This window comes from Scyliorhinus canicula, chromosome 13 (genome assembly GCF_902713615.1).
Source record: "Scyliorhinus canicula chromosome 13, sScyCan1.1, whole genome shotgun sequence".
Taxonomy (NCBI): Eukaryota; Metazoa; Chordata; class Chondrichthyes; order Carcharhiniformes; family Scyliorhinidae; genus Scyliorhinus; species Scyliorhinus canicula.
The window spans coordinates 90,418,555-90,431,168 of NC_052158.1; the positions used below are offsets into that span (position 1 = coordinate 90,418,555).

The 12,614-nt window shown below is 46.1% G+C and overlaps 1 protein-coding gene across 2 annotated transcripts in view; it reads right to left on the reverse strand.

The window, feature by feature from the left end:
- The window catches only part of cul3b (cullin 3b), a 101,369-nt gene that overhangs the window by 18,454 nt on the left and 70,301 nt on the right, over nt 1–12,614 (reverse strand). For both annotated transcript variants that reach the window (XM_038817476.1, XM_038817477.1), the window contains exons 9-11: nt 8,119–8,289; nt 6,433–6,540; nt 2,352–2,476 (exon numbers count right to left, since the gene is read on the reverse strand). In XM_038817476.1, the coding sequence (XP_038673404.1) occupies nt 2,352–2,476; nt 6,433–6,540; nt 8,119–8,289 (404 nt within the window). The remainder of the gene's footprint in view (nt 1–2,351; nt 2,477–6,432; nt 6,541–8,118; nt 8,290–12,614) is intronic.

Genomic DNA, 12,614 nt, shown 5'->3' on the forward strand with positions numbered 1-12,614 from the left:
ACTGTTTGTACTTTAGCTGTTTTTTTGGATGGTTGTGTATTTTTTTGGTTATGTTTGGAATAAAGTACATTTTTAAAAACCATGAGCACGGTTGATCACTGGCCACAAGCACCTTCCTGCCTACTCCCATATCCCTTGATTCTGTGTCTAAAATCTGTTTTGCAGCCTTCACTGATGGGGCATCCAGAATCCTTTGGGACAGAACTCAAAGGATTCACAATCCTTTGAGGAAAGGAACCTGCTCATATCAGTCCTAAATAATCAGCCGCTTATCTGGAGATCGTGTCCCGTGTTCTAGATTCCCCAGCCAGGTCCAACCACCTCAGTATGTACTCTACCAAATTTCTTCAGAATCTTGTATGACTTGTTATTTATTGGCTGGGTCTATTGCATTCAAGAGCTCAGAATATAAAAACACCTTAAATGGAGTAAATCTGCATAGTTTAATGATTCCACATGAAACACTGTACCAATCAACGTCAGGACAATTGTCATTCGGCAACTAAAATTAAAGCATTAGTGTAAAGTCATGGGTGCCGAAAATATGGTTGCATTATAGATGCAGATCCAATCATTAAATTTGAAATGATAATTTATTCACTCCATATAAAACATTAGCTTAGTCACAGGTGGGAGCACTTAGTCCAACTGAGCAAAAGCATGAAGAACCCAGTGAAGGACGAGAGATGATTCCAGACTGTATGTTAGCGAGAGGTGAAAAAAGCAAAATGACTCTCCATTCAAAGCAAGACAGCTGAGGATGCAATTCAAATTGAAACTAACTCAACTGAGTAGGTTAACATGGAATGGCATTCCATGTAATTCCATATTATAGATCTTAATAGAATCATAGAATTTACAGTGCAGAAGGCCATTCAGCCCATCGAGTCTGCACCGGCCCTTACAAAGAGCACCCTACTGAAGCCCACGTATCTACCCTATCCCTGTAACCCCCACTTAACATTTGTTGGACACCAAGGGCAATTTAGTATGGTCAATCCCCTAACACGTACATCTTTGGACTGTGGGAAGAAATCGGAGCACCCGGAGGAAACCCAAGCACACGGGGAGAACGTGCAGACTCCACACAGACAGTGACCCAGCCGGGAATTGAACCTGGGACCCTGGAGCTGTGAAGCAACTGCGCTAACCACTATGCTACCGTGCTGCCCTTGATCTTTTGAGCACTGCATTTTTTAAAAAAAGGTTGGTTGCAATAAGCCAGGTTGAAGGTACATAGTGACATAAAAGGACATGATTAGAGCTTATGTGGAGGATAAATAAGAAAATGGGTCAAATTAATAGGCTGTTTGCATTTTACTTTCTATGTAATTAATTCCAAGCACCTGGTTTTATGCATGTTGTTAACGTTTGCTGCCGCAAATAAATTCAGTTAAAACTAAAGGCAGATTAGAATGTCAATTAAGCAGACCCATGGAGGAAAAGGCTTAAAAAGATAGTCAGATTCCGAAACAAAAGAGTTGGATTGGATAGGATATCCTTGGGTTTCTGTAGGTCCAATTTACACAGATTCAACTCTTTAGAAAATTCAACAAACCTAGCTGCTGGAATATTTTCTATTTTGCCATCCCCTTTGTTGTGCTAAGTACCAAAAGCACCAAATTGCCCTGCAGTAATGGCGCTTGGTCAATACTTTGCAGAATTAAAATTTAAACACGTTTTATACAGATTTTATAGTGACAAAATAAGACAGACTCCAATTATTTGCTACACAATAATTAATACAAATGTTTAAATTCTACATTTAATATGTCAACTTGAGCTCGGTGGTTTTTTTTTAAAGCTTATACATGAGTGAAAATTAAAATAAACTTTTACATGCAATGCATTTAATCCTGCAGCCAAATTACTCTCATAATCAACTTAAACAGAAAACAATAACTTTTTTCCCCCCAAAAGAGAAAGTATTGATTAAACATAGAATTTACAGTGCAGGAGGAGGCCATTCGGCCTATCGAGTCTGCAATGGCCCTTGGAAAGTACACCCTACTTAAGCCCACACCTCCACCATATCCCATAACCCAGTCATCCCACCTAACCTTTGGACACTAGGGGCAATTTAACATGGCCAATCCACCTAACATGCACATCTTTGAACTGTGGGAGGAAACCAAGAGACACGGAGAGAACGTGCAGACTCCGCACTGACAGAGACCCAAGCCAGGAATCAAACCCAGGTCCCTGGCATTGTGAAGCAAGTGTGCTACTGTGCCAGCTTTTAATTTTGATTCTGTGACCTTGTAACCATAACATCTCAAGCTACTGTTGAAATAGAATAAATAAATTGTCAAATGTTCTTAAAACAAAGTTGTTTGTTCATGAAGCTATACCTTCTAAAGACTTCAAAGGCATGTCGTGGTGCTGGAGGGATGTTACATTTTGGTGTAGCAGACTGAGTAGGCCAATAACCTGTCGTCAGAACTCTCACCGTCAAGTCAACGCCCCCTAGAGAGACCTGATTAAAAAAAAAGGAGCATAACTCATTTTCACATTTTCTGAAATTACAATACGCACTGCACTAGGCAGAATATAATGGTCTAGATTTTGTGATTAGCTGCAAACCAACAATGTTTCCTACAGTCCTCTTCAGAAGACATCTCAATAAGATCTTGTGATCTTTATGGTCTTGATCCACTTGAACAGCAGCAGTTTATGTGGTGCAGGTACACACAAGTAGTGACAGTGAAAGATCAGTTCAAGTCAGAATGGTGTGTGGTTTGGAGGGGTAGATACAGGTGGTGGTGCTCTCATGCGTCTGCTGCCCTTGTCCTTCTAAGTGGGAGAGGTTATGGGTTTGGAATCTGTTGTCGAAGAAACCTTGGTGAGTTCCTGCAGTGCCTCTTGTTGATGGTATACACCGGTATACCTGGATGGTGTTGAGCTTCTTGATTGTTGGAACTGAACTCATCCAGGCAAGGGGAGAGTATTCCATCACACGCCTAATGTGTGCCTTGTAGATGGGGCCAGGTTTTGGGGAATCAGGAGGGGAGTCACTCTGCGCAGCTTCTGACTTGCTCTTCTAACCACAGCATTCATATGGCTAATCCAGTTCAGATTCTGATCAATGGCAACACCCAGGATGTTTACTGTGGGGGATTCAGTGATGATAATGACTAAATATCAAGGGGAGATGGCTGAATTCTCTCGGTGGAGATGGTCATTGCCTGACCTCTTTTGTGGTGTGAACGTGATCTGTCCAAGCTATCTGTTGCCTAATGCTACCGACTGCTTCAGCTTCTGACTTGCTCTTCTAACCACAGCATTCATATGGCTAATCCAGTTCAGATTCTGATCAACGGCAACACCCAGGATGTTTACTGTGGGGGATTCAGTGATGATAATGACTAAATATCAAGGGGAGATGGCTGAATTCTCTCGGTGGAGATGGTCATTGCCTGACCTCTTTTGTGGTGTGAACGTGATCTGTCCAAGCTATCTGTTGTCTAATGCTACCGACTGCTTCATTATCTGAGGAATTGCAAATGAAATTAACATTGAAGTCCCCAAAGGACATCTGACATGATGGAGGGAAGGTCACTGATTCTGCATCTGATCTTGGTGGGACCTGGGATGCTACCCTCAGAAATAGTTTCACTGTTGTCCTGGGACTGAGATTAAGCACCACCATCTTCCTTGGTACTAGGTATGACTCCAACCAGTGGGGAGTACACCCCCCCGCCCACCCCATCAGACTCCTATATTGTCCAGGCTGCTTGATATCACATTCCTTAATGTCCCTGCTCAACAACACTGCCCCCCCCCCCCCCCCCCCCCCCACTTCCCTCCTCCCTCCCTATTAGCATCAAGAGGAAGACGGTGTTAGCAGATTTAGTGGGCTTAAAAGCAGATAAATCCCCAGGCCTAGGTGAGATGTGGCCTAGGCTACTGTGAGGCAAGAGGAGATTGCAGGGACTTTGACAATGTTTCAAATCCTCTCTGGCCACAGGTAAGGTGCCAGAGGACTGGAGGACAGCTAACGTGGTACCGTTATTCAAGAAGCAAGCAAAAACCAGGAAATTACAGGTTAGTGATCGAGTCTAACATCAGTGATGGGAAATTATTGAGAAGAATTCTGAGGGACAGAATTAAACTCCACTTGGAGAGGGAAGGATTAATCAAGGATACTTACCATGGATTTGTCAGGGGGAGATCATGTCCACCAAATTTGATCGAATTTGCGAAGGAGGTGACTAGTGTGTAGACGGGGGCAATGCCGCTAATGTAGTCTACATGGACATCAGTGAGGCTTTTGATAATGTCCTGCATGGGAGACTGATCAAGAAAGTGAGATCCAGGGAAGTTTGATAAATTGGAGCCAAAATTGGATTACTGAAAATTGGTGGTGTGATAAATAGTGAGGAGGAACCTCACTATTTTAACAGGGCGATAGACAGGTTGATCAGATGGGCAGAATAGTGGCAAATGGAATTTAACCCTGATAAGTGTGGTGATGCATTTTGGAGGGCGAACAAGGCAGGGTGCAGAGGGTGATGCTCCAAGGTTTTTTATGTGACTGGGACTCAGTGTCCAGTGGTGTACTGCAGGGATTGGTGCCTTGCTGTTTGTAGTGTACATTAATGATCAGCAAGTTCACAGATGACATACAAATTGGTGGCGTGATAAATAGTGAGGAGGAAAACCTTAGATTACAGGGTGATAGGCGGGTTGATCAGATGGGCAGAAGAGTGCAAATGGAATTTAACCCTGAAAACTGTGGTGATGCATTTTGGGAGGGCTAATAAGGCAAGGGAATTCACGGTAGAAATCTAGGGGTACAGTGAACCAGGGGTACACCTTGGGATGCACGTCCATCGGTCCCTGAGGCAGCAGAACGTAGATATGGTGGCTAAAAAGACAAATGGGATACATGCCTTCATTAGCTGAGACATTGAATAGAAGAGAGGTTATGCTGGGGCTGTGTAAAACACTCGTTAAGCTACAGCTGGAGTAGTGTGTGCAGTTCTGGTCGCCACACTACAGGAAGGGTGTAATTGCACTAGAAAGGGCGCAGAGGATATTCACCAGGATGGTGCCTGGACTGGAGCATTTCAGCTATGGAGAGAGGCTGGTTAGACTGTGGTTGTTCTCCTTCGAGCAGAGAAGGCGGAGGGGGGTCCTGATTGAGATGTACAAAATTATAACAGACATAGATAGGAAGTAATTTTCCCCTTAGTTGAGGGGTCAATAACCAGGGGCATAAACCCAAGGTAAGGAGCAGATTTAGTGGGGACTTGAGGGAAAACTCTCTCTGGTAACAAGCTGAAAGAGTGGTAGATGCGGGAACCATCATAACATTTAAGATACATTTAGATGAGCCCTTGAAATGCCATAGCACACAAGGCTATAGATGAAATGCTGGAAATGGGATTAGAATAGATTAGAGTTAGAGGATCGATGGCCAGCGCAGACACGATGGGCCAAAGGGGTTCTTTCTGTGTTGTAAAACTCTATGACCTTTCTGACGTTTGTTTGATTCTGCCACCAAATCTAGGGTATCACTGTGCTTCCAGCAGCAATGTTATCATTAGGCAAACTGAACAGGCAATCATAATGAAGAATTTTCACAAATAATATTGATTATCATTCACTTCAGAGTGAGGTAAAGATTGGGGCATACCAGATTCCCATATATAGAAGTTGAATATCAAACTTAAAAAAAATGGAAAACCTATAGAATTTAATCATGTGGAAGTTTTGAAATCCCACAAATATAAAATTAGTTTACAGAGCCAGAGTTGTTTAACTGTATTTATGAATTTTAAGAAAAACAATTAAATCTCATTCAACAAGGTGTAACTTTTTTTTTTTAAGAACACCAATATTAGAGCACAAAGGGAAAAGTCACATCAGTTAAAGTGATTTCTAAAGACGACTGACTATGTGTTCTTCAACAGTGCACCCCAGTGGAAAAGCAGGGAATTACTAAGGTCAACTTCTGGATTTTGCATTTAACTGCACAAATGTGAGTGGTTTCATAGTTGTAATGAAATGCTGGTGGTTTTTGCTATTAATTAAAAAAAATCACACAATCTGAGCTATTGTTCATTTTACGCTAAAAATTCAGCTGGTCGTTTTTAAAATAATAGATTCAGTAATTAGAAAACTTAAATATTATTTATGTATATCATTACAAATAGGAAGCTTTTGGTGGCCTTATGCTTAAGAGGCAAAATAAGTTTATTTGTGATCGTATTTTGCTGGTGGGTGGGAGGGAAAGGAGGTGAAAGCTTGTTGAATACAGATAATCTTCTCTTCTAATTATACAATTTTTAATCAACTGTCATCTAAAAATAGAAACATTCAACAGTCAATAGATAATAAATAGTCCAATTAAAAAATTTGATTTTCAAATCACATGGTATTGTCCATATCCAGGACTATACTAAACACTTTGCTGAAACATCTTCTCACCCCAGTAGTTTGTAAGTGCTGCCGGAACTCATCCATTGTTGTATTAGAGATACTCATGTCCCTGAACATTCCTTCCAGTTTAGATGTGAACTGGCAGCCACACTCCGTCTGAGGGAAAATAAACATTTAATGCAAGGTTCATGAAATTGGATGTAATCGGAATTGACATGCAACAATCCAAGTCCCAACAATGTTGCTTTAAAAAGGGAAAAAGAGTTTTCCTCATTGAATATGTACATTTTGCAGATCCTAATCTCTGAATTCAAAAGGATTAAACAAGCATCAATACTAAATGATACTTTATATTTACTTTCTAAGATGACACAAAAGAGGTCTCATTGAAGATAAAATGTCAGATTACGATTTTAAACAAAGTTGCTTAAAATGAAAATCTCAAAATTTTGAAGAAAATTAGTTTTGAACAATGTTAGTTAAGCAAATCCTGGCAGTTAATGTATCATATTAGAAATTGCCATTCGGTTGAATAATGTTGAATCCAATTACGTACTGCGAAATTTCCAGTGAAATAAATTACCTTTGACATATTGCTGCTCTTCTGAACATTATTTTGGCATTTAAGGTATACTATTAAGCAGTATAAATGAAGCCTTATTTTAAAATCAGGCCAAGCCTGTACAGCAGAGCAAAGTTTCAGTGAGCTAGTGGTACTGAACTAAACAGCACTTACATTAGCAGTAACTGGAGGTAAATTAATTTCACACAATTAAATTCTTGATTGTCCAAACAACAGAACTGTATTTATGGCTCACAGCAGACCAGCCCTGTTTTGCGCTATAGCAATAGAAAGTTATCTTTTGCTAACGCTATGGAGTGGCACGGCGGCAAAGTGGTTAGCACTGCTGCTTTGCAGCTCCAGGGACCCGGTTCAATTCCGGCCTCGGGTGACTATCTGTGTGGAGTTTGCACTTTCTCTCAGTGTCTGCGTGTGTTTCTTCCGGGTACTCCAGTTTCCTACCACAGTCAAAAGATGTGCAGGTTAGGTGGATTGACCATGATAAATTACCCCTTAGTGTCCAAAAGGCTAGGTGCGGTTAGGGATTAACGAGGGTGCTCTTTCCAAGGGCCGGTGCAGACTCAATGGGCCAAATGGCCTCCTTCTGCACTGTAATTTCTATGATTCTATGATAACATAAGATGATGTGGAACTGAAACAATGATCACACAATTTCCTTCCAACTATAAAGCAAATTTGCATAACTGTTTTTAACTAGAACAAGTGTTTAAGTTTCAAGCTTCACTCTATTTCTGATTCAGTGACGCAATATCTTACGGCAGTTTTATGAACTAAAATTTTCACTGCGCTTTTTTACTGTACTCAAAAGATGTTAATAAGCTATAAAAAATGTTAAATTAACCAGAGTAGAAACTTAAATAATATGGCATATTGCAGCAGCGAAGATATATTTTAAAACTATTTAGGACCTTATTACCCTGGGTAATCATGTTATTCTCACCAGTGGTAATTATAATTCACTATGCAATTATTCAAGCTGCATCTTACATTTCCTTAATGTCATTCCCTCTAAATACAGTACATAAATAAACTTTTGAGTTTTACAATTATGCAAATGCTGTGGAAGATTATAGTAATAAAGTGTTCACCAACATTAATGCAAACATGACAAGAAATGGTTTAATACTATAACCGAAGATTTACATTTTCACCTTAAGTTTCGAGATCATATTTTTCTCCGAGTCATCAGATACACTTTTGTTAGTAAGAAGCCTTCTGGCCAGATGTTGTTTGTAGTAGCGTTCAAAAACATCCTTCTCCTGCATAAAACGGAACAGGACCATGGCCTTGTCCAAGATAGTCTCTACTTCCTGTTCTGTCAACTTTAAACAAAAAAATAAACAATGAATCTCACCTTTGTAACAGGACATCTAAAATTGGCGGAAATTAAATGCTACTTTAAATGCACCGATGAGTTTAATTTCAGCACAGAACATTTAATTATTTCAAATGATAGCCATCTGTACTGAGCTGTAAATATGATTGGCATTTAAATCTCAATTACACCTCACCACATGCTGCCCCAGAGAGTTAACAATTTAACTAAATACTCATGAAACTTTCAGTCTGAACAAGTTGCAAGTGGAATTTCTGAATTTATTTAATCACACCCGATATTAAAACACCTTGATATTTCTGGATGATTTCCACCAGATAAAACTGCAACCTATACTGAAATGATGGCACAGCTTTGAAACAAAATATTTGTAGCCATAACCATTTTATGCTGGAAAATGCACAATCATTTATACAATATCAAAAATCCATTCAAGAGACTTCCGGTTGCGGCTATGCGGAGCTAAGGCGCACGTTCGGCAGCTGCCGCTTTAATAGGACTTGTGGGCTCTTTTAAGGGCCCCAAACGGCGCTGATTCGACGATTCCCGGTGGATAAAGGGGTCTGGAGCAAAACCCCCCGGGATTTATGGTGCGGACCCGAAGTGGGGCGAGGAGAAAAACGGCAGCAGCTCCCCTGGAAAAGCGGGGGAAGGTGGACAAAATGGCAGCCGGTGGAGCCCCTGAGGAGTGGAGGCAGTGGGCGGAGGAGCAGCAGGCGACCCTTCTGTGCTATTTTACGGAGCTGAAAGGGGAGTTGCTGGAATCCCTGAAGGTTACGACAAGTAAGCTGCTGGAGACCCAGACAACCCAGGGTGCAGCGATACTTGAGTTGCAGCAGCAGGCCTCTGAGCGCGAGGATGAGGTCTCGGCCCTCGTGGGGAAGGTGGAGATGCACGAGGCTCACCACAAAAAGTGGCAAGATCGTTTCGAGGAGATGGAGTTTCGATCAAGGAGGAAGAACTTGCGGACCTGGGCCTCGCGGAGGGGCTGGAGGGGTCGGACCTGCCGGCCTATGTGGCTGTGATGCTGAACTCGCTGGTGGGGGCAGGATCCTTCCATCTGCCCCTGGAGCTGGAGCTGGAGGGGGCCCACAGAGTACTGGCCAGGTGGCCTAAGGCGAATGAACCCCCGCGGGCGGTGCTGGTGCGGTTCCATCGGTTCAGTGACCGGGAGTGTGTGCTGCGATGGGCCAAGAAGGTGAGGAGCAGCAAGTGGGAGAATTCGGTAGTGCGTGTCTACCAGGACTGGAGTGCGGAGGTGGCTAAGCGGAGGGCCGGGTTCAACCGGACGAAGGCGGTGCTCCACAGAAAGGTGAAATTCGGCATGCTGCCGCCTGCGTGCCTGTGGGTCACCTACAAGGACCGGCATTACTATTTTGAGTCCCCGGAGGAGGCGTGGGCCTTTGTGTAGGCTGAAAAGTTGGACTCGAGCTAGGGATTGGGGGCTGTGGGGGTTTTTTGTATCACTGTTTATGCTGTTGCTGGTTATTCTGTTTGTTTACTTTTTCCCGCTTTCGGATGATGTTGGTTATGGTTTTGTGTTTTGAGGCGGGGTGTTGGGGTCTGTGGTTGATCTGTTTTTGTTTGTACGGGGTTGGTGGATGGGTTGGGACTGCTATTTGGGAGCTGCGTTGAGGGGGTGGTGTGGGGCAGTGGGAAAGCGTGGGCTTTCCTCTGGCTTCCCGCGCTGCGGGACGAGGGGGGTGGAGCTGGAGGCAAGGGGCGTGGATATCAGATCCGTTTTCCAGCGCTGGAGCGGTGTCAAGGAACTGCTGCGGGGGGGGGGGGGTGACCCCATATCGGGAGGGGTCGGAGATAGGGCGGGAGCTGCCGGGGTCAGCAGAAGTCAGCTGGCTCACGGGAGTACTATGGAGGGAGCATCGCGGCTAGGAGTGGTACTAGCCTTGGGGGGGAGTGGGGGAAGAGAAGAGAGATACCGGGTTGCTGCTGGATTGGCCAGGGAGGAGCTGGTGTGGGTTGGGGGGGGGGTCGGGGTGAGGTTCTATCGCCGTGGGAATCGGGCCGAGTGGGTGCTGGCCAGGGGCGAGCAGTCGATGGGCTATGGCTAGTCGACGGGGGAGGGGGATGGGGTGCCCCCTGATCCAGCTGATCACGTGGAACGTGAGGGGGTTGAATGGGCCGGTTAAGCGGGCCCGGGTGTTATCGCATCCGAAGGGGCTGAAGGCGGACGTGGCCATGCTCCAGGAGACTCACCTGAAGGTGGTGGACCAGGTTCGTCTGAGGAAGGGGTGGGTGGGGCAGGTTTTCCATTCAGGGCTCGACGCGAAGAACCGGGGGGGGTGGCGATCCTGGTGGGGAAGAGAGTGGCGTTTGAGGCGTCTGAGGTGGTGGCTGAGAGTGGCGGCAGATATGTGATGGTGAGCGGTAAGCTTCAGGGGGAGAGGGTGGTGTTGGTAAATGTGTATGCCCCAAATTGGGATGATGCTGGTTTCATGAGGCTTATGTTGGGCCGCATTCCTGACCTGGAGGTGGGGGGCCTGATCATGGGGGGTACTTCAATACGGTGCTGGATCCCCTACTGGATCGTTCCAGTTCAAGGACAGGCAGGAGGCCGGCGGCGGCCAAGGTGTTGAGGGGGTTTATGGACCAGATGGGAGGGGTGGGTCCCTGGAGGTTTGGGAGGCCGAGGGCTCGGGAGTACTCTCTTTTCTCCCACGTGCACAGGGTTTATACCCGTATTGATTTCTTTGTCCTGAGTAGGGGGCTGGTCCCGAGGGTGGAGGATGCCGAATATTCGGCTATAGCAATTTCGGACCATGCTCCGCATTGGGTGGATCTGGAGATGGGGGAGGTGCGGGACCAGCGCCCGCTTTGGCGTCTGGACGTGGGGTTGTTGGCTGATGAGGTATGCAGGAGGGTCCGGGGATGTATCGAGAGGTACCTTGAGGTCAATGATACTGGGGAGGTCCGGGTGGGGATGGTGTGGGAGGCTCTGAAGGCAGTAATTAGGGGGGAGCTGATCTCCATCCGAGCCCATAGGGAGAGGAGGGAGAGGGAGAGACTGGTGGGGGAGCTGTTGAGCGTAGATAGGAGGTATGCGGAGGCCCCGGAGGAGGGATTGCTGGGTGAGCGGCATAGCCTGCAGGCTGAGTTTGATTTATTGACCACCAGAAAGGCGGCGACACAGTGGAGGATGGCGCAGGGAACAGTCTACGAGTATGGAGAGAAGGCGAGCAGGATGCTGGCGCATCGGCTTCGCAAGCGGGACGCGGCTAGGGAGATTGGTGGAGTGAAGGATAGGGGTGGGAATGTGGTGCGGCAGGGGGCAGAGGTCAATGGGGTCTTTAGGGGCTTCTATAGGGAACTGTACCGGTCGGAGCCGCCGGTGGTGGGAGGGGGAATGGAGAGCTTTTTGGACAGGCTGCAATTTCCAAGGGTGCAGAAGGAGCAGGTGGAGGGACTGGGGGCGCCGATCGAGTTGGAGGAGCTGGTTAGAGGGATTGGCCACATGCAGTCGGGGAAGGCGCCGGGACCGGATGGGTTCCCGGTTAAATTTTATAAGAAATACGCAGACCTGTTGGGCCCCCTGTTGGTTCGGACGAGGCACGGGAGGGGTGTGTTTTGCCCCCGACTATGTCACGGGCGCCGATTTCCCTGATCCTGAAGCGGGATAAGGACCCCTTGCAGTGTGGATCATATAGGCCAACTTCACTGCTCAAGTTGCTGGCGAAGATCTTGGCCACTAGAATAGAGGACTGTGTGCCGGGGGTGATGCATGAAGAGCAGACAGGTTTTGTGAAGGGGAGGCAGCTGAACACTAACGTGCGAAGGCTGCTAAATGTGATAATGATGCCGGCGGCAGAAGGAGAGGCAGAGATTGTGGTGGCATTGGATGTGGAGAAGGCCTTTGACAGGGTGGAGTGGGGGTACTTGTGGGAGGTGATAGAGGGGTTCGGGTTTGGCGAGGGGTTTATTAAATGGGTGAGGTTGCTGTACGAGGCCCCGATGGCGAGTGTAGTGACAAACAGAAGGAGGTCCGAGTACTTCAGGCTCTACCGTGGGACGAGGCAGGGGTGCCCCCTGTCCCCCTTGCTTTTTGCGTTGGCAATTGAGCCTCTGGCCATGGCGCATAGGGAGTCAGGGAGGTGGAGGGGTCTGGTGCGGGGTGGGGAGGAGCACCGAGTGTCGCTTTATGCAGATGACTTGCTGCTGTATGTAGCAGACCCGGTGGAGGGAATGCCGGAGGTGATGGAGATTCTTGCTGAGTTTGGGAGTTTCTCGGGCTACAAGTTGAACCTGGGCAAGAGCGAGCAGTTTGTTGTACACCCGGGAGATCAGGAGGAGGGGATT